Raw genomic sequence first — 24,570 nt, forward strand, 5'->3', positions numbered from 1 at the left:
ATTGGTTTGTTGAGGTCATAATGTGGGCTTCGAAGTAAGTAGGTATAAGATGACCGAAATATTTTACTTCAATAATAAAACTATTAAAGTGAAGGCGTGATCTTCTCAGTAAACACCTGCTGCACTTCGAACCCTTACCTAACAATAAAGCAATAAAAAACAGCTTGCGTGTATTATACAACGCGTGTGATTGACAAAACACAGACAATCAAAATTGTTTAATTGGAATGTCGGGAACACTAAGACATCACCATGCAAGAGTAACGGTCGCCACCCCATTCGTCTACTTTCCGCCCATTAAAATGGGCCAAAATTGCGGTAATATTTTCCCATTCGAATGGTAGGAAGTATGCATTTCTTACTCTAGACTTCTGGAGTCTAGAGTAAGACGATATGCCCACCTGCGATTTCTCGCAACAGAGTGGATGGTCCAAAATTGGTGAAAGATTAGTGCTGTGTTGTTAAAGCATTTTCTTCAATAACAATTTTTGTTGCTGTTTTTGTTTAAGAGTTTCTCATATTGATATTTTTTCGATTTTGTGAGGCTTACGAATTATTATATTGAATGGTTTTTGAATTAGGCTTACATACCAATAAAACGGTAATCAATCAATCACTCAACCAATCGTTTTAATTTTCATCAAAAGCGCGGTGGGGACGAAAAACCAAACCAGTTGTTACTAACACGCGCCAATGAACAGGAAAAAGTGACAAAGTCTAAAAGGCTTAAAACGTGCTCAAAAGAATTAACGTTTATATTTGCTGCTAACAACTAGCACGGCCACTAAAATTATAATAATTAAAACTACAAAACATCACTTAAAAAGCGCGGTTAAGCAGACGAGCAGGTGGTTGTCATTGTTTCAAGCAACAGTTGGTTGAAAATTGCTTCAACGCTGTACATCAGTGGATCATTACACTCTTATAACGCACGCTCCCCACGCCTTGCAACACGTTTCTATAATAAAGACACCAGTGTATAGCGCGTGTGAAAAACCCATGTGTATTCTATGGTTATTTGTATTCTGTGGTTTGTCAGTCCATCGTGATGGGATCATTCTTCCTGTTTTTTTTTCAAGCAGTTTTTTTCACCTCGTTAGCTCAGCCTGCACCATTAGTTTGATGACGTGCTTAAGCATGCCAATGTTAATGCCCACTTCTCTGTGATACACCATCAAAAAGTTCGAAGATAAAAGTATCGAAATGATTTAACTCAACTCAAAATGTACAAACTTCTATTGTTGTCTCTGCCATAACAAGACTTTTTTTCCACTATCTATGACAAGATGGTGTTTGTAAAAAATCCCTTGCAGACATGCTTGGTGATAATCCAAAGGGATCCCAGATTTTGCCAGGATTGTGAATGATCGTAACTTTGCAAGGATTTCCAAAGTTATCGACACTATGCCAAAAGAGAAATTAGTTGCTGGTGGGCAAAGAGACATTGCCTCTAAAAACATAGATAATTTTGTGCAACATATGTCTTTTTTTTAACAAATTGCATCATACAAGCTTTGTATCGATATACAAAAAAAAACTATGCAAATGTTCCATGTTCTGGCATGAAATCAGCAAATGATTTATTTTTAAACATTTAATCAATTAGAAATCCATTGTTGGTTGCATTTTTACCACCCTCAGTTCATATAAATGTTACAATGGATGGAGTGATGGCATCAGAAATTTTTGCTCTAATATTGCCGATAATAACAGTTGCATCTTTGGTGTGATAGTGGGTTTTACTAAGCACTGCATTCCACTGTCATTGTTTTGCTGCCATACTCTTGTTAAAGTAATAAATGTTTGAGCTTGTCTCGGTGATTGATTGATCTATATTTCTCTGTTGAATCTTATGTCAGGTTGTGGAAAAGATCTTGGATCACACAAGTGGTGGTGTCACTGTCAGTGAGACCATGCTGCCCACTGCTTCATACAATTTGCAATTTGGAGGTATTGGTAGCTGTGAACACTACAAAAAATGTAACACCACAAATCTTCATTAAATATTTTTTGGAAATTGAAATTGTCAAAAATTATTTTGTGTGTATCAAATACCATTAAATACTGTATTATGTGTAAATTTTGCCAGATAGCTTATTAATCAATCATTTTCACCAGATTATTATTTAACCTCACATGCCAGAAACTTTTAGCACCCCTGGTGTAAAATCACAGTGAATTTAAGTAATAGTCGATTATGCATAATCGTAATATAAAACATTTGTGATAACACGTTTCCTATTGTGAAGGCTTCAGTGGTACCGGTAGCTTATGAGTATCTTAACATGCGAGGATCTTCACTTAATTTACCTGTTGAATTATCTGACTCTACAGTTGCGTGCGGTTAGAATACTCAAACGTTTGGGCAGCCAAAAGACTTTAATAATACAACAGAAATAGTTTACAAGACAAGGTTTTTATTGTAGGTGCTGTACAAAATTACTAATAACCATGAACATAAGTAATACTATTGCTTATAAGATGCCTAATACATGAGTTACAATCACCATGACTAGCTCAGATAGCTCATCTGTTGGCTTTGATGAATCACGCAGTAAACGCTTTCTATCTCGATCATTCACTCGACTAAAAACCGCTCGCTGGTAGAAATGTGAGCTAATATAACATGACAGCGATGGGAGTTAAAATGTTCGACATGAAAAAAGCTGTGAGTCGTTGCAGGTGCAATGGGCAAAACAATATTTTGACAATGTGAGATACATGTTGCTAAAGCTGACACATTTAGACATAGATAAATAATAATCAGTGTTAAAGTGAAGAAGTGGGCACTTCCGATAAAGATTTCTTATCAGCCCAGATGCTGAAAAACAACATGGGGACGTACTAAAAGGAGTGGTCACACGTTGTTTTTCAGAGCAAGTTTCCAAATATCAAACGAAAATTGAAATGTTTACCAAAAAAAATTAATAAATAACTTCAAAACTGTGCGTTTAACAACATATTCCACAGGGCGGTTGTAAATCATGTAACTGGGTAACAATAACAAATAGTAAAGCTAAAAGGACGTTAAGAGAAACACAGCAAAATTCTTTCAGAGCAAACTGAAAAATACACATTCTAACAGTGATTCTTATACCATAAAACAGCGAAACTACACTTATGAAACATAACTACAAAAAATTTGATGCTTTGGTTTTAACTGTCACATTGTATGAAATTGTTTAACTACTACCAATATATCTAAAACTTATACGAAAATTCGAATTCCGTTGTTTTCCAAAATAAAAATAGCTAATTGGTTCATTGCTCAGTAAAATTTGTTTTAAAAAAAGTTCATATTATTCTGAATAACTATGAAACTTACACTTTATATAAAGTCTGTGCGCAAACGTAAATAAAAACCAAGTTACTAGGAGCACCAACCCAAAGTTTCCTACAAAAAGGAATGTCACATAAGTAAATAAAACAAGCACTGAACTTTTAAAGGATTATAAATGCAAACCAAAATAAAAAGAACAATTAAAATCCACACAACACTTAAAATGGTGCTTTACAATATCAAAACATGTGATAGCTGCAGGCAATAAATAAGTCATCACTCATCAGCATGCTTAACAAGTTTGATGAGTATGTCCAAAGTTAATTGAACGTTTTACATTATGAAAATCGCATTATAATATGCATACAGTTTCTATCCCCAGCTTTTTTCTGTTGTTCAAGTATATATAGATAATAGTATGAACAAAATATTAACAATACCTATATAGGGCTAGTCTGCTGCACAGTAATAAGCAAGTTGGGTTTAAGAAAGCCACTAAACAATGTAACAATCATCAGATATGTATAAAAAAACTAATTTTACAAGTACTTATTTTCACAAACATTCGAGTACTAGTGTGAGGTCAGGCAGCAAATACACAACAATGGTACTCGAATACTTTATTGTAAAATAGATATTTCAGAAAAATCCTTTGAACCCTTTGTAATCAATTTACACTGTCAATCAAGACCATGAAATTCCAAATTCATAGCACTTAAATTCTCAAAAATAATGATCAAAAGGGGAAACAGACACTTTGGATAGATGACCAACTGGTGATAGACCACTGTACTAAACTTAACCTTATAGTTTGTTAAACCTATTTAGAAAAAGTTAATATGCAATAACAAAACAACTATAAAAATTTAGAAACAAAGTGTTTTAATTAAATTAAAGCCAATTCAAGTGTTTTATTACTGATCAAGTACGCTAGAATACTGAAAATTAGTACTCAGGCATTGTCGAATACCACAAAGTGGATTTGAGACAAGTACTTTACTCAAGTAAAGCAGCTTTGACAATTACACTTTGAGACAAGACTCAGCCCTAATTTGACGTGAGGTTTACTCGTGAACTTGCTTTTTAACCAGAATACCAACAACAGATCACACCAATTATATAAAATGAGTAAAAAAAAAGATTACATAGAGATCCATAGATGAACGCAGTCTTTAGCCAATTAAAATTTTAAGTGGCAGATCTTTAAGAAGCTTTTAGATAATATTGAAAATCTGAGGAATTGATGCCATCTTTTGAATATTTGCTAGTGTGCATTTTCCAGAAATATTTCTTGTTTCTTTGCAATTTTAAGATATCTGCCGCTTGAAAAAGAATTTCAATGCGGTCATCTTCACTGCAATACACAATAATTACTCCGCTTCTGTAGCTGGTTGCTATTACACTGGGTCGACGTGTGGAAACTTTAAATGAAAAGTTAAGGTTTTTGATAGTGTTAAGTAACAGTTGAAAACGAATATCAAGGTCTGTTAGACCGTCTTCATTTTCATTAGTTTTGTCAAAAAAGAGACACCACTTTCCAGTAGGCTTAGAATTCAAATTTTTTTCCATACCAACTTCTCTAGAATATACATAATAATCTGTAACCACTTTGCTCGGTCGACCAGATTGAATATATTGCATATCAGCTTTCTTATTTTCGATGTACTTTTTACGTAATGCCAATGCACTATTAACAATCTCAGGTTGAAAAAGAAACATAGCATCTTCAATTGTTACGCCAATATTTACTTTGCCATGCCACTGGTTAATCAATGTTTGGTCCAGCTTAGACAAATACTCTTCCTTGCTGGTGTTTGTTATCTTCACATTTGAAGTATCTTCGTCAAGCATATCATCCCAGTCAAGTGTTACACAACCATCTAAATCATCGTCATATAATAAAGTCGGATCTAGCATACGTTTAATTAAAGGTTTAGCTCTGGGATCCAAATACCAAGCATCTTTTAGAAAAGGGTCTTTTAGTGGATCAGGATAAAGGTAGTCTTTCAAATATTCTTTAAATTCCTTTTCAATTTTCTTGTCTTTGTGGTATGTGTTATGTATGAAAGTAGGGTACTTTTCTGCAACAAACTTGTAAGTTAAACCCTGATATCTTCCATCCTTTAGCCTCCTGTTCTCATATTTTTCCATCAGTATTTTGAAAGCTGTTTCTCAGGAGCTAGAAATTGCCGGTGGCACATGCCAGTTAATACCAGTTTACAAATATTTCATGTCAACACAGCATCAGTGCTTTAGGGAATTCTAGTTAAAATTGCAGCATTTATAATACGAAATATTTACATATTTTAACATTGAATTTGGAGCCCATGCTACTATTAAAGAAAATTAAAGCACTCTAGCAGCTTAGAATTGCACAACAAAGTGCCAATAAAATCAACATAAAAAAAATACATGTCGATGTATAAAAACCTTTTTAGACAAAAAACACTGGGCCAAAAATGAGATGGGACTTTTTTGCCGACGTAAAACCTGGTCAAAAGTTTAAGTTCTCTCATCAGCGAAAATTCTGTTATTGCAATAAACAGAGTACACGTCATCATCTCTAAAATAACAAAATTTAAAAAAAATTACAAGCGAATTAATCGTTCAAGTTTGCTTGCTGAAAATCGTTGACAAAATTATAGACAAAACTGAGAGGATATAATTTATTAGTTAGTTTCTTCATTTATTGTAGAGAACAAAATAAAATGTAATATAAGACAAAATAAAAATTATACCACAAGCAGTAAAATGCTTGAAGAAACGTGGCGAAACCCCAAGGGTTTAAAACGTGCAAAATATTAAAGTATGTGATGCCATAAAAATGGTGAAACAATGCCATCAAACACAGCAGCTTAAGTAATATGCTAAACCCCAACTTCCCAACATACATACACCACTATGCTTATTGCACATTAACACGGCATATAAAATAACCTCTTCGCAATAACCTAAGTGAAAGTGCGTAAAGCTTTTAGAACAAACAATTACACATATGGAAGATGTTATAAATATAAAGCTAGTGCTAAAGTTAAGAATGCAACCGTGAATGTAAAAAAGCAAGTAATTATCATGTATCATATATATTAAATAATTTAATAGAAACGATTTATGGTCAGACTATTAACATAGAATGTAAATTGTAAAGCAATACACCAAAGAACATCCTGAACAATAAACTAACAGAGTATCAACACTAAATACTGGACTACTGTACTTCACAAAAAATTAAAATCCATTTTCAGTCTTATAATTATTAACTACCTAACTATTCATATACCAGCAAATACATTTGTAACCAAGTAAAGAAAGTTGTTGGGCAGATGCATTAACATTATTACACAATTATTACATAATTAATACATTATTACACAATACACAGCTGACTAAAGTTTATGGTTGGAACTCGTGTTTTTCAGTAGGGTCTCATCTTGGTCATGAAAGATTTCCCAGTTGGAGTTTAATGAATTCAAGAATATTATTGCAATCACTTTGGACAATCACTAAGGACAAGAAAAAATCACAAGTAGAAGCCAAAATGACGTAATATCTAAAGTACTGAAGGGTATAAGTTAGACTGCTTGTTAATTAATGTTAGCACTGAACTAAAATGAAAGATGTTGATGAACTGGATCATGTATAACGTTATTGATAACAATTACCAGCAAAATAGAGAAAATGTGAACATAATGCAGAAAAAAGAAAGGCACATAATTATTATTTAATATTTCTCCCGTTAAAGTCATATCCATTTAATTTGTACATTGGTAGAAATCCAATCAATAATTTTATTTTTCATCAAAAGCGCGATGGAGACAAAAAGTCAACTCAGTTGTTATTAGCATGTTCTAATGAATGAGAAAAAGCAACATAGCCGAAAAGGCTTAAACATACTGAGTAAAAATAAGGTAAGAATTCCTGGTAACAATTAGAACGGCCACTAAACCCATGATTAATTAAACCAACCACTCCTAAGTTAAAAAGGTATTATTACATTATCCATAGATAATAAAAACAAGCGCATTGCAAAAATAAAAACATATGTACAGTAGATTGTAAGTAAATTTATCTTGAATAATAACATATAAATGGGGGATCTAGGGCAAAAATGCACAACCAGATGACTTCACAATTTGAGTAGCTGGGGTCTAATATACAAAAGCATCCTGTAGTTGTGCACTTTTGTACTAGACACCAAATGTGGTTAAACATTAACCTTTCAATCTCAGCAACTAAAGAAAAATTTATTTCCAAGTAACATCCACATTGTTTGTATAAGTTATTATTACTTCAACAAGAATATTAAACTGGTGTTACCGGCACCACAGTTTGCAGATCTTGAAGACCCATGTTAGTACAGGTAGGCTACTGGACTAGGCTACTTCAGTCCTTATAGTTAATATTTACATTCAACAGTACAAATATACTATGTAAGCTAAGCTGGCCCAGGCTTATTTAACATAAAATGTATCCGTTATTAACTTAAGTACGCTTTAATTATACTTATTACATGTCGACCACACAAAACATTCTGTTCATACTTGATCCAAATACGGTAGTCGGTACGGAAGTTATGTGCTATGTTTTTACATTGTGACGTAATATGAGCCGCTATTTCGGTCATACTCAACAGAGTGAAAGCGATTATTGAATTTCTTAATTACTACATTTTAGTTAAAGCGCTTTCTCCAATTGACTGACTGACAATTTACAACAATTCCAGTACTCTCTTAATTTAACACCAACTTATTTTGGATTCGCTTCTCAGGCCTCAGCTCTAAGTTTAAAATAGATTAATAACTCAGTTAAAATTGGGTTTTGTTTATGGTGAATTCCCTATAAAAATAAAATAGTCATGTGAGTTATGCGCATGCGCATCCTGAAAGATTTTGTTTTCTATTTGAGTTTTTCGAGCTACAAACTGTAAGTGGGTAAGTTTTTTAGAAAATAATCTAAAATGCCTGATTATGACTTGAAATGACCGCGCCAAGCAACTGTTAATTTCTACCATTTGTTTATTACTCGATTGGCGAAATTCATCAAAAGCGCAGTGGGGACGAAAAAACCTGTTGTTATTGGCGTGCGCAAAGGGTGAATTTCAAGTGAGTTACGCTAAGGATCGTGAATTACAGCCTTGACTTACAGGGAACCAAGCAGTGTAAATTCGGTTTAACCGAATTGGCTTTTGGCGTCGCTCAGAGCAAATCATGTTTTGACGCAGGCTGCCACTATTTCATCGGAAAAAATCTGGCGTTAGAAGCTATTTTTCATAGGCTAGTTTTATAACAAAATGGTGATGTTTTATTAAAACTTTTAGTTGTAATAGATCGCATTATCAAGTTACAAAGTTGCAGCACGTTGTTGTTTGTGATTTCCGGTCAATTGATGAGCCTCCAAATTTGTGTAAAGTTTGATTGTTCGTACTGATTTATCATTGTCTGATTGTAGACATTACTTAGCAGTATCTCGTAACTTAAATGTGTTTACAAAATGCGACATGAAACACGCATACAAAGTATGCATGTGGGATAAAATTTTCTTTAGTTTCATCCCTTGACGGTTGTAACTTTACAGTGGCACTGACATGGATAAGCAGGACAAAGCCAACGGCCTTCAAATCGGCTCAATTTATTGAAATAGCAATCAGTTACAGAGCAAAATAATTATATATAGAGAGTTTTTATACTGACATGGCATAAAACATGGAACCTATTTTTTTGGTGCACCTATTCCGTATGGGATTCAAAGCTTCCGACTAGAAATGCTTGAAACATTCTTTTAAAAGAAGAGTAAACCTACATCTAATCAGCTGTTAGCCTAAACCCTAAACAACGAAAGCAGGTAGTCTCTTTCGTTGTGGATTTAAAAACAAATTTGGAGAAAATTTGCACCACATAAGCTGAGCTAATCCAAAACAACTGAGCAATTTTATTATGTGTGTGTAACTCTGACTGTACTTTTTGCTGACTTAAACGTACTACATGCTGTTATTGATATTTGCAGTAGGTGTTTAAAATTCTGCTTTTCTTGTAATCACACACACTTCTGCAGTCTTGTTGAGGTCAAACAATGTCAGGAAGAGCAAAAGAAATTGTGACATGTGCAAGGTGGGGTGTTCGTATTGCTATAACTGCTTATTAAGTTGATCCTTATTTTCTTTGGAATCTTAAATTGTAACTGTATGTAATATTCATAACTGGTTTCAGCACAATACTGTATCAAATAGCCTACATGTATATTTAGACTAGAGAACTATGATAGGTTATTTCCAAATTGGAAAAGTTGCCGTCGCATCAAGGATCTAAAAAAAATACAGAAATTAGAAGTAGTGCATACAGACAGACCTTTACACACTGATGCTCGCCATATTTACTTACACCAATGGGTCTTGTACCTTTAACAATAAAAAGCTTCAAAAGTTTTGAACATTTTGCAATGAATTGCCAATTTTGTAATTGTTGTATAGCAGGACTTCCCAGCTAGGTTTGCTGGATGCAAGGTAATTTTTAGAAGTGCAAAACCTAAGAAAAGCCAATTATTTGGATCCCAAAGTGTTTAACAAATTTTTTTGTCAAAGCCCTAAAGTCAAGCGATGATGCGGGCAAATGATCAAATGTTTTCTAGAGGCGCGAGGAATGAAAACAGTAAAAAAAGAACCTCTGTTTTATAGCATAAGCCTTCTTTAACATTATAGAAAAAATATTATTTTTATTGCTTCTTTGTATTCTAACAGTCATTTCATTCCACCCTAAAGGTTTTATAAAATGTTGTCAAACGCATATCTCACGATATTTACTGACATCGTACAGTTAACATTTTGCTGAAAACGGAGAATTTTAGTGAAATTATTCTCCAAAATGGATTTTTAAGAAAAAAATTCAAAATTCCGAAATTTTGGAATCTGGAATTCTGAGAGCTTAGTAGATTACTAATTTAGAGACCTCCTGAAAGCTTTTCTGAATATTGTAGTAAAGAAAACGTTAGATTAATAGATTTGTTTTGAGTTGGTGTTTGGTATGAACAAATGTATATTATTCTGGAGCTTGGTTTTCCATGCATGCTTGATATTTTCTATAGTTGCTAAGTTTTATTTTAACGGGTATATTTGGTTCCCATTTACCGGCTTCAAGACTCAAAGCTTGAAAAATCTGAAACTATGTAGAATACAATTTAAACAAGTTTCTTTCAACTTGAAATTCGTTTGGCTTTTCCTGCAATTTTTGGCTGGGATTTTTTAGAATAAATAGTCAAAGTATTTTAATATTAAATTTTACGGTGTCTTTTAATATTTATTGCATCATTTATCATTGGTTAAGAAATTTAGGTATTTTACATATATTAATATTATTATAAAACATTGTATATATTATTAATAAATTCCATGATGAAAAATTTTTTTGTATATTTATCTAAACTCAAACAAATATTATGCATAACGTATATATGAATGAATAAGTTGTTATTTCCTTGTGTTTAGGATTGCCTTCGAAAGTAAAAGAACGAGACCAATAGAATGGCGAATCCAACAGCTTCGTAGGCTTCATGACATGGTTACAGAACAGGAGCAAGTTCTTGCAGATGCTGTGTACAAGGATTTAAGGAAGGTGCCAGATGTGTCTTATCTATATTCTTATATCTATATATCTATATTGTCGTTTTAGGTAAGATATAAAGCGCTATTATCAGGGTTGCCATACCGTCCTTATTTATAAGATTTGTCCTTATTTTAAAGGTCCGTGTCTTAGAAAATATGTTTGTCCTTATTTCTAAGAAATGTCCTTATTTTCACTTTCGTCCTTATTTTTAGGGCGGATCTGGGCACTTTTGTCCTTATTTTGGGCATTTTGTCACCTTACGATACCATTTTGTACCAAAGAGATACCAAAATTATGAACATGCAGATAGTGTCTTGTTTTTTTTTATTTTTTTTTTAGGAACATTGGTTGCTTTCTCTTGTTGTACACTGTTTAAGGTGGTATTCCTCGTTGATTTTCTAGTCGTCCTTATTTTTGAGTTGAAACTGATGGCAACCCTGTCTATATTATATGTCAGAAACAGCTTACAATAACTGCTAACGTATAAAATATTCTACAAAATTACTAAAACAAATATACTATATTAATGATGGTTATCTATACATTATTACCTAGTACAGTGACCTTCATAATAATTCTTGCAGGCAAAATTTGAAGTAGTGGTTTCGGAACTTATAGTTTTAAAAAATGAAATCGTCACCGCAATCAAAAATGTTCAATCATGGGCAGAACAAAGTTATGTTTCCAAAAACTTGATCCAGAAGATGGACAGCATGTATATGCGCAAAGAACCTCTTGGTGTTGTGCTCATTATGGGCGCTTGGAACTACCCTGTTGTGCTCTTGCTTAATCCAATTGTGGCAGCCATAGCATCAGGTTACCTATTTTCTGTTTTTTTTATGCATTGTTCTATGAAGAGAATAAATGTATACCTATACTAATAATAATGATGGTAGTACTTTCCACGTACACACTGGGTAAGCATTGTATTAATTAGCCCCTTAATTGTGATACAGTTGTTTTCTTCTGTTCTTATTTATATTTTGAACACATGTTTTAAGGAAACTGTGCTGTCCTAAAGCCTTCGGACGTGTCTGAAAATACAGCAGCGGCAATTGCTAAACTAATTCCCCAGTACATGGATAAGGTACATATCATGATACCTTAAATTTACATGTAATGATGCAATTATGCAAACATTAAATGAACATTGGCTGTAATGATTGCAGAAACTTTTTTGCTTATCTTTAATAGGTCCAGTTGGAAGGATGTTAATATAACACTCTATACGTTGCTGTAAAGATAATAAGTTCAATAAATAAATGTTTATTATATTTTATATATTTATTTATTATAATAAATTATAACTTATCCTTTACATTAAGATTCTGTTTGTACGAAACGATGACAGTTTATGAAATTTTAAGTAGAAGAACTATATTTATCTCATAATAGGACTGTTTCCCAGTCTACCTGGGAGGAATACCGGAGACCACAGTCTTGCTTGAGGAACGATTCGATCACATTTTCTATACTGGTTCGACTCCGGTGAGTTAAGTTTTGTCTCTAGATAGGATAACTTTCATAGCCGAAGCACCATAAGGTATTAATATGTAGAATTTGTTGATGAAGCTAAAATGCTTTAGTTTCTTTTGTATATATCAAGTACAATTGTAACTGGAACTTTCTGACTTACAAATCATTCTTTATTGTCTATGCGGTTGACGCTAATGTTTAGGTTGGCAAGATTGTAATGACTGCAGCAGCAAAGCATCTAACTCCTGTCACTTTGGAATTGGGTGGGAAATCTCCTTGTTATGTGGGAAAGAATGTTCACATGGATATAGGTCAGTTGCTAAAGCGTATCATAGAAAACAATGATGCATATTAGTCAGTTAAGAATCAATTCTTTCTAAGCAATAGTGCAACAATAAATTTTCTAGCCATCAGTCACAGCCCAAATATGTTTGTTGACACGAGAAACACTGCAATGGTGTAAATACGGTAGAGCAATCGGGAACATGAACATGAGCAAGTATTGCTTTGACCTTTGCATGTTCATTAATTTGCGTTTTTTGATAATTTTTTTTTCTATGGTCTGCATTTTCTGACCCAAAATTGAAGGTATATGACATGTTTGAACAATCCAAATGTGGATCTAGTGAACTAATCTTTCTCGAGGACCCGTTTGTTTTGATGAAACTTTACACTTAGTTACTTTGTTGTAGTTTGCAAGCGACTTCTATGGGGAAAACTGATGAACGGCGGACAAACATGCGTCGCACCAGATTATATTCTGTGTCATGAAGCTGTAGTGGACAACTTGATCACATACATCAAGTAAATTTCAAGAAACTGTATTGTTATTATTTTATTACTATATATTATCATGTTTATATTATGTTTAACTATATTGTAACTCACTGTACAAGCGTTTTTAAGCTAAATGATTTCACGACATTGTACTAATGCAAAGATGTTTGGATGTAATGCTTTGTGCCACCATGAATGTCTGTCTTATGCCAGGTCAATACTAAACACTACTTTGCTCCGGCAACAATTAAATTGCTTCGGTAATGCGCTGATGGGTAGGTCAATGTTAATCATTGCTTTCCTCTTATCTTGTTGACTCTGTTTGGGTTATACAAAGTCCATGTACGCAAAGCTAATATTAGTCAAGAGTGAATCATTCCGGTATACCAAGGGTGTCAAACTCAATCGCACTAGGGGCCAAAACTCACAGGGCCAAACCAAAACAAATAGTTTTTGTTATAGGAAAGATTAGGTTGCATGGATGAATTAAATCTGAACTAAATTAGAATTGAAACGTCGAATTGATAATGAAGGATAAAAAACTCGTATTCGTTGAAGTAAAGTTAATTGTTTGTAACATTTTAGCACCCACGATTTGGTCCAATATTGCCGATTTTTGACTGCGCTATTTTTGATTATTCTTCTCTTACATCATTTTGTTTTATTCGTCTCCTTGCAAAAGCATTAAAGAATTAACAAACAATAAAGAAAAAAGCATCCCAGATTACAAGCGTTAGAATAAATCGGTTTATGCTAATGTTTGATGGGGCAACTGTTGTGCTGCTGTATTGTGCGATCTGTTATAATCTTGTTTCTTACTTGAAAAAAGTAAGTTATACTGTACAATGATCTCGCGGGCCGGAAATAGTTCAATGTATAAAATAGCTTTGCGGGCCAAGTTTTATTGCAAAGCGGGCCGGAAGTTTGACACGTATGTGGTATACAATTATATTTCTACTAAAATTGCGTTGTTACTTCTATAGATGACAAATTTTTATGTGCCCCTGGTTCTGATAACTTGCTTGACTTGCAGGAAAACCCTTAAAGACATGCTTGGTGATGATCCAAAGGAATCCCCGGATTTGGCCAGGATTGTGAATGATCGTAACTTTGCAAGGATTTCCAAAGTTATCGACACAATGCCAAAAGAAAAATTGGTTGTTGGTGGAGAAAGAGACATTGAAACGAGATATATAGGTAAATTTCTTTGTTATTGATAATGTCCTTTCAACAAATAATACCTACAGTCAACTGTATAAAAAAACAAATAGTTTTTGTTATAGGAAAGAGTAGGTCGCATGGATGAATTAAATCTGAACTAAATTAAAATTGAAACATCGAATTGATAATGAAGGATAAAGCTCGTATTCGTTGAAGTAAAGTTAATTGTTTGTGACATTTTAGCACCCACCGTTTACAAAAATGTTACAATGGATGATGAAGTGATGGCATCAGAAATTTTTGGTCCAATATTGCCGATAATAACAGTTGCAAATGAAGATGAAGCAACTAAAATCATTAATAGGCAAGAAAAACCTCTCGCACTCTACATATTTTCCAACAAACCTCAGGTGACATATAAGAACATGACATACATTATATTATTTCTTATGTTTTTCCCTCTGGTAAAGGGTCAAATAATTAATCAGGTTACATTATAATACAGTATATGTATATTATAACATTCCACATTTTTGACGTTTAAGTTTTTCCCTTACTCTTTGTTCTATGTTTACACTATTGTTGTATATTATTTTTCCATAGGTTGTTGAAAATATCCTGGAACATACAACAAGCGGCGGTGTTACGGTCAACGATACTATTATGCACATGGCTTCTCACAACCTACCATTTGGGGGTGTTGGTAGGTCTATAGCAGATAGTTTGATAAAAAAAAATTGGGACATTTTTAACAAAAGTTTATTTACTTTTTGTACGATTTTATTGGTGTTGTGTTGTAATGATTCAAGTTGTTGGCTTTATATCAATCCCATTTTCGAATGACCTGATTCTGTCTAAAGCAGGGGCTCTTAAGCTTCTGACCTGAAATGCTAACTTGTTCTTACAAATTCAAGCCAATTTAAAATTAGTAAAGAAGCCGTTTTTAATAATGAAACGGGTACATGCATATTTGCATTAATTAACGATGGGCAGTGTTATAGTAAAAGAAACGGAATTATAGTTCATCTCTTAGTGGTGATTTAGCCTTGGGAGAAAATCGTTTGGCTATAGACCAGGGGCGGGCAACTTTTTCGGTCGGTGGGCCTGATATGAGAAAATAAAGTACTTGGCAGGCCGGATTCCTGAATCGATACATTAATCGTGTATTTATCCACCTATGCAAGGAATAAATCGTATTTAATGTAAACTTTAAGTTTTAAGCATAGAGACCAAAAACAGTATTTAATGAATTTATTAACGAATAATGTACTTCATTAGCTGCTGAAGTCAAAACTGAACTGCTAAACTGAACTGCTGAACTGTCTGCGGACCGCTCAAAATCCCACCGCGGGCCGTATGTTGCCCACCCCTGCTATAGACTTTCATAACTAAGTTACGACCTGTTGACTCCTCCTATCAACTGTTTATTACTTTAAATAATGACCACGTTTAAGCTAGATCAAGCACTGGTACAGAAACGAATGCTAATTAATAAAACAATTAAACAACAATAAAACAATTTATGTTACCTTTTATGATCGACAGGCTTCAGTGGTACCGGTAGCTATCATGGAAAATGGGGATTCGATCGTCTTTCCCACGAACGAGCTGTCTGCTGGAGAAAACAGAACATGGAGGCGTTGATTGCAGCTCGATACATGCCGTACACCGACAAAAATCTAGGAGCAGTGAGTCTTGTTCTTTGTGATAAGCTTTTTACGCATTATTACAGTATACTGTAATATACGATGCCAAATGTTTTGCCTTGGTTTTCGAATTCGTAATTTTCTATGAGTGTCATAATGCGGGCTATTCCGGTGAGAATGTGACATTATGCTTTTTGTTTTTAGCTGAAATACCTAACTACAGAGAAGGACCGTGGATTTTGTGCTGTTATGTAATAGGAAACCTCATCTTACAGTAACCCATCATTGTGTGGTGCTTTATCCAAAAGAATCATTTTGTCTTAAATGTATGTGTTTAATTTTGTGATTCCCTGTGACGCTTCATATGCATATAGTTTCAATATTTTAATTTACTACTCCGCGTAGATTAATTTGCTCCGTTGAATTGTGTAGTTCTAGCAATTTTTGCTTAGTGTTCCTATTGAAATTTTTTCTCATAATTTAATCTCTAGTTTTTTTTGAATGCATTTTAATTTCAAACTTTCTTTTTATAATGATGTTCATATTTAGAGATTCTTATGAGTTTACTAGAAGAAACCTTGTTGAAAGCTTATCTTAATATATTCTGGCTACAAATGACATGACTGATATTACAGAAAATGACAATGCTTTTCATTTTTTTGCTCTGCTAACACGAAGTTTTTTAACATATTGTAAAAAAAACATTGGCTTCCAATAATCTTTATTTTGCGACAGTTCGTTTAACTTTGTTATAACAAACACGCAGTTGCAAGTTAACAAATAAATAACATCAACCCCATAAGTTTACATCACAAACCAAGTAGACTTGCTATGTTGAATCTTCCTAAATCACGGCTTCATCCCAAGGCCCATGAATATTATTCTTGTGCGATTGCAGAGAAATAAGAATAGAAGGAAATACAAAAGTAATTGATATACATCCGCTTAAAAATGCAAATGAAGCCAACATATTAATTGGTTGCAGGCTAATGAAAATAAAAATACACAGGACTGCAGTAAAAACCTCCAATATTACAGGCTTATGCTCTGATAGCGTCTGCCTTAGTATGGGCCACAGACCAAACAACTGCAATGCAGATATTACAACTGCAAATGTATGGATAGTGGTTTCCAGCCTTGATGCCAGGCATACTGCGGCAAAAACAGCCATATTAAACGATACCGATCGTAAGGCAAACTGGTTTTTCGGATCGTAATCATGACACAGCAAGTGACCGATCCACATGAATACAGTCATAGCGTAGATAGTATCAGTGCTGATTGTATGCGTAAGAGTTTTTAAAACGGGTGCAAAAAAAGTGGTGAAACCTACCATCATTGCAGCAGTTTTTATATCTCTAAATAGTCTGAATTTAGTGGTTTCCACTGGAAAAGAGTTTATCCCTAAATACAGTGAATAGCCAAAGCATGTTGTAACCAGGGATACAAGCAAAACAGTCTCAGGCGACAGAATATTTTCCCCCATGTACCACCAGAGCAAGACTAAAATGAGAACAACGCAAAGCTGTTGAGTCAACACCACGGACGAACGCACCAAGACTTTATAGTCATATTTTCGAACAAAGATATTCTTCTTCATTTCTTGCAAAAATGATGAATGAACATAGTTATCTGGGACTCCTTGATCTTTGTACAATATCTTCCTCCATCTTATTTGCTGGTCGTCTAACAACTTGCTTTCTGAGGTTTCCATAGCAAGTTATAAATTGCAATTTAGCTAAGCATGTTCAAACCAGTTTATTTTACATTAAAAGTTATGTATACCAGCATTGAAAAGCTACAATATTAACACATTCAATATAATACATTACAAACATTTTGCAAAAACATTGAGAAGTGATTTAACATGTGTTGACAACATAATTAATTATTGATCTGACTTGGGTGCACCAAATGCATCTGGCATTCTTTCAATTGTGTATTTATGCTGTGAGAGGTACATTATCGGTACACCAGGAATTTTCCTTATTCGTCTTTTCAAATCTCTGTCACATGTGGCAACAATATAACATTTATGCTGGGTCACTCTCTGGACCAAACAGTCATCTGCATACGTGCCTTTATGCATACATGGCAGTCTGTCAAAACGAGGATCTTTTGCAATTCGCAGAGCAACCCTATACTTGGGCCCTAATTTTTCTAATTCGGCCATAACACAGTCTGTAATACAAGGTGTGCACTTAGCATACAAACAGTCCATCATAGACGGAACAATATCCAGTTTGTTTTTTATTGAAAAATTGATGAAGTTCGTGTCGACTAAAACGTGGTAAGGTGGACCAAGCTGTTCATTGTATTTGAAGAAGAGTGCAGACGATTCTTGTGGTAAAAATTTTTTTGACAGTTCATTCTTCTCTGCAAATTTCTTTAGTTTCTGAGGCTTCTTTTTTGCTCTCTTTTCTTTTGAAATTCTCTTGTCTCTCAAATTTATCATCCGCTTCATTTCGGCAAACTTCTTGGTCCTTCGATCTTTGCCCATTTTGATTGAAAATCATGCCAGAAACAATGCTAGCCTTGTAACCTTTGCCGAGCAAGGATTTGGTTAAAGCTTAGCCTGAAGCTAAATAAAAAATTTGTTTCAATGTAGTTTAAATCGGTCAATAATATGATCTGGAAAACCTTATTATCTCTGACACTGTTTGGGTTGCTTGTGGTTTTGGGGAAGAAAATTACATTTACAATTGAAGTGACTACTTCACTAGCAAACCGCACAGTTTAAGATACAGTGAGGTTTAAATTTTATGTTAGATTAACATTTGTTGTTACAGTTGTTTGACAAATCTGGTTTATCTTGAAATATAGCACCATGCATTTCTCACCAAACCGATCCAATTATATTAAATTAACTGTTTAACTAAAAGCCTAACACAAGCAGCTGAATGCTGAGCATGCCCAATTGATTTCTGCGTCTTACTGCTGGACTTATGCAAATTGGTAATAGCTGAGTTTCAAAATAACTTCATTATGTAGACTAGTGGAGTTGATGTAACAAAGTTAGCCATCGTGAAAAGCATGGCAATGACGAGACAGATTTCAAGACTGCTGCGTTTGAATGTTAATTTCAGGCTCACAACTGGAAAGTACAACAGTTTTCGATGAGAAATTTTGCTCTTTTGTTTTTAAACAAAAAAGCAAGATGTATTGTTGCTTTTAAAAAAATTGTACATTAACCACCAAAAAAGAGACCAAATAGCAGGCTTAGGCTTTAACCTAGCCTACATTTATGATTTTGCACCTGGTGCACCACCAGATTGTAAAGTTTGCTAAGGGATTACAATTAATTGCGTGTATAATGACTAATTGTTTCATCTTGTTGCTTAAAGGATTTTTCACACTAAAAAGCAGCCAGCTTTCAAATCTGGGTGCACCACGACTTCAGCTGTTCTGCAAGGATCTGTCACCCAATACTATAGACCCGAGCCGGACTGCAAAATATGGCCATTTTCAAAAAGATCTTGCGTGCGCCAAACAAACAAAAATGCTGATATGCACTTGAAGCGCACATTTAATGGCCGGACTGCAGAGTATGGCTGTTTTCAGCAAAATTTTGGGTGCTCCAAACAATTGAAAATGACAAGTGCAGTGTACAAAAATGATCAGATGCAATGGAAGTGCGAACTTAGGTGCGAAATTACACAATAATGTAAACAGTTTGACTTATTCAATCTTTAAATCGATAGAAAATTGATTGCACAAAAGTTCCGTCCAAGTCATTAAGCGCAAAGTAACGCACCTTAAGTGGGGCACTAGATCAGAGGTGACCAAACTACGGCCCGCGAACTGATTTCATCCGGCCCGCCACGTGCTGTTATTTGCGATTGTCAATGGAGATTCTAAATACAGTGAGACCACGTTAATCCGGACCACTTCGTTTCGTCAAAAAATGTCGGTTTAGCGGGGTATCCGCATTATCGGAAAGTAAAAAATCAATCAATCTTGCAAATGCAGTACCGTGTTCAAAACGCAGTATGCACCTTACTCCAATTCTAAGTACCGAGTTTCTGGCTGGACAGCAACTAAAATAAAATTATATTTTTTGTATGATCCGACCCAGTGTCGAACCCCAGAACCACCGTATTAACTATTAAAGACGAATGCTCTAAGCCAGAAGTGACGAACATGCGGCCGCAAATCGGTTAGACAACCGCTCTTGCATGGCGAAGCATTCCGGCGGGACCAGCAGTCTTGAACTTTCTTTGACCTGTTTCTAATCTTTGCGCAATGCGATATCAAAAGCTGATAGCACGATTGAGTTGCAGCAGTATGTCTTCAATAGATTGCCGCACTCAACCGATGTACCGGTACTGTAGATGGTGGCTCTGATGAAGGCATACTGAATAGCACAGCTAAATTTTTTTACAAAGCGCAATGCTGTGCAGTACTGTACTTTTGAATCAATAAAGACCGCAACGTTATTATGCGTAGATAATCGGCTATTGTTTCGTCAACTAACTACATACTGTATTAGGACAATAGTGAATCATTTTCGCTTAACTGTTAATAATCCGGTTTATCGGATTTTATTGTTATTGATTTAGCACATTTGTTCCAAAACTTTTGTGTCGGAGTTGGACAGCGGGGTGTCCGGATTAAAGGGGTAAAATGCATAGGAAGAAATCCATTCCCGGCAGTTTTGTGTTGGATAGCGGGGATTCCGGTTCATCAGGGTCCGGATTAACGAGGTCTCACTGTAGTTGTATATCTTTTCGCAATTTGCATCCGGCCCGCAGCTGTTAATCTCGCAGCAATCCGGTCCTCACAGAAAAAAGTTTGGTGACCCCTGCACTAGATAAACAGTACTGAGTGCAGTCTGGCATACCGATGGCTAGGTGTGCAATTACACAGAAATTGACTGATTTAATATCTTTATCAACTAAAAACTGAGTGCGCATAAATTCTCAGTTATTTGCCTAAGCTCAAAAACACGCACCTAAGGTGCACCATTCAATTGTTGCATGCTCGTGAAAAACAATACCGGTATATCGCATTTTGAGTGCACCCATGCCAAAATCTGCTAACCTGACATCCGAGGGCGCGTTAAAATGTGTAATGCTTTACAGACAGGAACTATGCTGGCAATTAGCACCAATTTTTCGCTCCCCCACAGACCACAGTCAATGGCGAAAAATTAACGATTTCATGAAAAACAGAAAACTCAGCTATAGGCCTAGCCTATCCACTCTAGGTAACCTAAATTTTTTAAATTAAAACATTCTGCTAGCCAGTACAGTATATAACCAATACAGTCACAGGCTATATGAGAATATTCAAATATTGGGAATGTAACGTATTACACTTAGAGCCCTAGAAGTGATCTAGCTGAAGATATGTCCATTGTCCATCCACCATAACCACATGAGCAATTGGCGCGTGGGAGAATATGGCGCCAGCTAATCTGCGGGGTAAGGTGGCGCATTAGCTTTTCAACTTTCTGTTTTATTAATATTAGACTGTGCTAATTGTCATAATTAGCCTCTATTCCTACGGACTTCTCGGGCAGATCTTATGATATTTTAACGTTATTAGTGCTTTATGACGTGTTTTTAACGATAAGCGCTGTACTATACTTTGGCCGTGTCTAGTATACTCGACCCCGTTTTGATTACTTCCGAATTAAGTCATTTGTACTACAGCGCTGAACGCTTTAGTTCTAATATCGCCAGTCTGACTTTTGGCAGTTTGTGATTTACAGTCTACTGAATGCAGCTTTATTCTCTACTCTGGAAACAGTAACCGTTTCGTTGAGAGGCAATAACAAATATTTATTCAAGACATTGACAGTTTGGTCCTGATACTGTGATGCTTAACTAGGCTATCAGAGGTTAATGAACGCGCTACCAATGGAGTCGGATTAGCGAACAATTGATCAAGCAATAATAATTAACAACAGTCCATAACCCCAACAACACGCCAAGTTAGCACACTGGTGACCCCCACGTGACCTTTTTTCCGCTTAACTAAAATAAGACCAATTTAGCCGATAGGACTAGAAGTCTGTAAAAAGCTGAAATTTTCATTTTCACAAGACGTGTACATTGTTTCAAGTAATACATAACTTACTATCGATGCTAGAATTCCTGACATTAGAGCACTTTTTAGAAATATTCCCGGACACAGATTTCAACACCGAAAATCCGGACATGTCCGGGAAATTCCGGGCGTATGGCAACCCAACCTGTAGTGCTTTATATTTATGGTGTTGTGTATATGATTTCTATTTGTACAAGCTTCATCTCCATATATATTCCATGCTCGTATTTAAAGGGCAGAGAGCCCTTGAGCATTAATAAAGCTAGTTGTGTGCAATCCTTGTATGCGACGCGACAAACACTACATAGTACATATACTAAAAGATATTATCAATAATAAAGATAAAACTATCAGTGTATTTTGCCGAATTATACATTTTCCTTTGTAACCATTCGAACTCTCACTGTGTGAGAGCAGAATGCACAGCAGAGTGGGGTGAAGTTAGTTGCAATCGATAAGCTCACTGGTCTACAAAAACAAAAAAAAATTTGCATGAACTTTGATGATTGATTTAGGCTAAGTTTTGGTTGCTGAATCCATTCGAATTCAGCGCTCCCAAATTAGGTAAAAAAAGACCCAAACACAATCTGCCGCGAAAACCGTGTTGACCAGTGATAATTACTTTGAAATATAAGCTTAACTTATAACTTGTACCATGATCTTTTGGGTTCTTGTCTAATCTGTATCCTGAATCCAATAAGTTTTCAGAAGGGTTGCGTGTCCAGTTCAAAACACTTCAAAGTTATTGGTTGACATTTTATTACATTGACTTCTCGGTGTATTTGATTTATCTAATGCCCAGATAAAGACATAATACGCGAAAGATAAACATAATATATAAATTTTGTAACACCATTTCACTAAACTTTGTATAAACACCTTGTAGACTTTGTTACAATTCGGTTGAGTCATGGACTATACATTAGGCTACACAAGATAGCGCAAGCAGTTTGAGGCTAATTCACGCTGAGAAAGATGAAAATTGTGCGTGGCCACGTTGCGCCTCTAGCGGTAATTGTAGACGTAGTTCGCTTACCTGGGAAATGTGTTTTAAGAATTAACTTTAGTCTGAAGAAATGCTGATAACGAGAAGATTTTGGGCAAAATTTAAAAAAGCGAGTAATATTCAATGGATTTATTTGTCTAAGTGGACTATTCTGCTGTCGCAATATCTGTTAAACTGAATCTACAGTAACGTTTCGTGAATGTACACTGCGCTTCTGAACGTATAACAGTAGCATCGGTCAATGTTAAATGCCGGCTTGCGGCTGTCATTCAAAATCCAGCAAGATGAATAGTGAAGTTGATGCTATTTTGCAGCTATTCCTGGATATTGATAAATCTCATCTTAAGGCGTAATTAATTGCTGGTTAGTAGTTGTACTAGAAATGACTTGCATACCTCAGATGAACACATAATAATTTCCAGTTGTTTTATTTGTTCGACAGTCCGAGGTAAAAAAGCTCGACATGTGAAAAACGGGCATGGTAATGTACTTATGGGAATCACCGTGACGATTACGTCGCACCACACTGGGATTTTAAATGAGCAAATTTTACGTTTGTTTAGCTTCACCTACCTTAAGTTGCCACTGAGCACTGCATGAACTGAGAACCTTGAAACATTGACAACGTATGTTTAGCATATACAAAACAGGACTTACTAAAGTGTACCGCAAAACCTCTGCTGTTTTCGTGATTGGTCAAATAAAGGATTTAGTTTAGTCAAACTGCAAAATTCGGATTTCTAAGAATAATAAAAGTACTGTATTTAATATACGTGCGTAATATCCGAGTTTATGTTCGATTGGGCAGTGGTGCAGCCATTCTACTGATACAAACTGGGTAAAAGTGAATTAACATAGCGTCACACTAACTCTAGAAAAATGAGAAATTACGAAATATTGCCAATACTTAATTACCGAATATCACATTTTAGTTTTTATACCTATAGATTATCTGCAGAAACAGTGATATTCTTTGTCTTAAAAGCTAGAAATTTATGTTAATTTTCGCGGGCAATATGCAATACCAATCACTATGAAGATAGAAAAACTATTTTGCAACTCTGCAATAATACTTTACGCCGCCCACTTTATCTGTTGGAAACGAAATTTTAAATAAAAATATGCCGCTTAATAAATGCTGTAAAAATTTCCTTTATAAAGTTTTTATGTATTTGTCATCAAAAAAATGAATTAATCTGATGCAATTTGTCTTTTGGGAGCAAACAATTAATCAGCTTTTGTTCGTTGTAGATTTTAAAATCTTTTCGATTGTGAGCAAATATTAATCAAGTTTTAACCGAATATTTTCAGTATCGCATATGCCATTCTTATGTTGCTGTGTTAGGCACAAAATACATAATTTTAATCTATACTAGTTTATTTAAATTTTTTGCACTTCGCCTTCGGCCGTGTCCGCAACGTCAGTTTGTATAATTGTGGCTATTTAGGTTCAAAATTGGTCGGATCCTGGAGTAAATAAATTGCCCAAGTTACGTATGAATAGGCCATGCGTATCTCTTAGCTATAATTTCTATATACATATGTTTTTCCAAAAGGCTGCTCTACTTACTTGACGTT

General features: G+C 34.9%; 4 protein-coding genes across 4 annotated transcripts in view; 1 reads left to right on the forward strand and 3 right to left on the reverse strand.

Moving 5' to 3' along the window:
- The window catches only part of LOC143451370 (uncharacterized), an 82,705-nt gene that overhangs the window by 30,813 nt on the left and 27,322 nt on the right, over positions 1 to 24,570 (reverse strand). The gene's annotated exons all lie outside the window — the stretch shown is intronic.
- LOC143452693 (aldehyde dehydrogenase, dimeric NADP-preferring-like) lies at positions 9,240 to 16,584 on the forward strand. The gene is made up of 12 exons (XM_076953746.1): positions 9,240 to 9,387; positions 10,758 to 10,884; positions 11,460 to 11,691; positions 11,877 to 11,962; positions 12,271 to 12,363; positions 12,554 to 12,662; positions 13,044 to 13,155; positions 14,162 to 14,325; positions 14,533 to 14,699; positions 14,893 to 14,992; positions 15,835 to 15,977; positions 16,140 to 16,584. Exons 1-12 carry the CDS (start codon positions 9,350 to 9,352, stop codon positions 16,188 to 16,190), a joined length of 1,422 nt encoding a protein of 473 aa, XP_076809861.1. The 5' UTR covers positions 9,240 to 9,349; the 3' UTR covers positions 16,191 to 16,584.
- On the reverse strand, positions 16,640 to 17,674 carry LOC143452694 (phosphatidylinositol N-acetylglucosaminyltransferase subunit C-like). The gene has a single exon (XM_076953747.1). The coding sequence runs from the start codon at positions 17,647 to 17,649 to the stop codon at positions 16,780 to 16,782; it is 870 nt and encodes a 289-aa protein (XP_076809862.1). The 5' UTR covers positions 17,650 to 17,674; the 3' UTR covers positions 16,640 to 16,779.
- On the reverse strand, positions 17,675 to 21,289 carry LOC143452695 (rRNA-processing protein FCF1 homolog). The gene is made up of 2 exons (XM_076953748.1): positions 20,976 to 21,289; positions 17,675 to 18,516 (listed from the first exon to the last, which is right to left on the reverse strand). The coding sequence occupies exon 2, from the start codon at positions 18,433 to 18,435 to the stop codon at positions 17,824 to 17,826; it is 612 nt and encodes a 203-aa protein (XP_076809863.1). The 5' UTR covers positions 18,436 to 18,516; positions 20,976 to 21,289; the 3' UTR covers positions 17,675 to 17,823.

Source organism: Clavelina lepadiformis, chromosome 4 (assembly GCF_947623445.1).
Source record: "Clavelina lepadiformis chromosome 4, kaClaLepa1.1, whole genome shotgun sequence".
NCBI lineage: Eukaryota > Metazoa > Chordata > Ascidiacea > Aplousobranchia > Clavelinidae > Clavelina > Clavelina lepadiformis.

Excerpts from the sequence above, each read along its gene's own strand:
- LOC143452695 (XM_076953748.1), bottom strand. The coding sequence starts at position 18,435 with ATGGGCAAAGATCGAAGGACCAAGAAGTTTGCCGAAATGAAGCGGATG.
- LOC143452693 (XM_076953746.1), top strand. The coding sequence starts at position 9,350 with ATGTCAGGAAGAGCAAAAGAAATTGTGACATGTGCAAG. Across the intron at positions 12,364-12,553 it reads TCTATACTGGTTCGACTCCG|GTTGGCAAGATTGTAATGAC; the intron begins GTGAGTTAAGTT and ends GCTAATGTTTAG. Across the intron at positions 15,978-16,139 it reads CCGACAAAAATCTAGGAGCA|CTGAAATACCTAACTACAGA; the intron begins GTGAGTCTTGTT and ends TTTTGTTTTTAG.
- LOC143452694 (XM_076953747.1), bottom strand. The coding sequence starts at position 17,649 with ATGGAAACCTCAGAAAGCAAGTTGTTAGACGACCAGCAAATAAGATGG.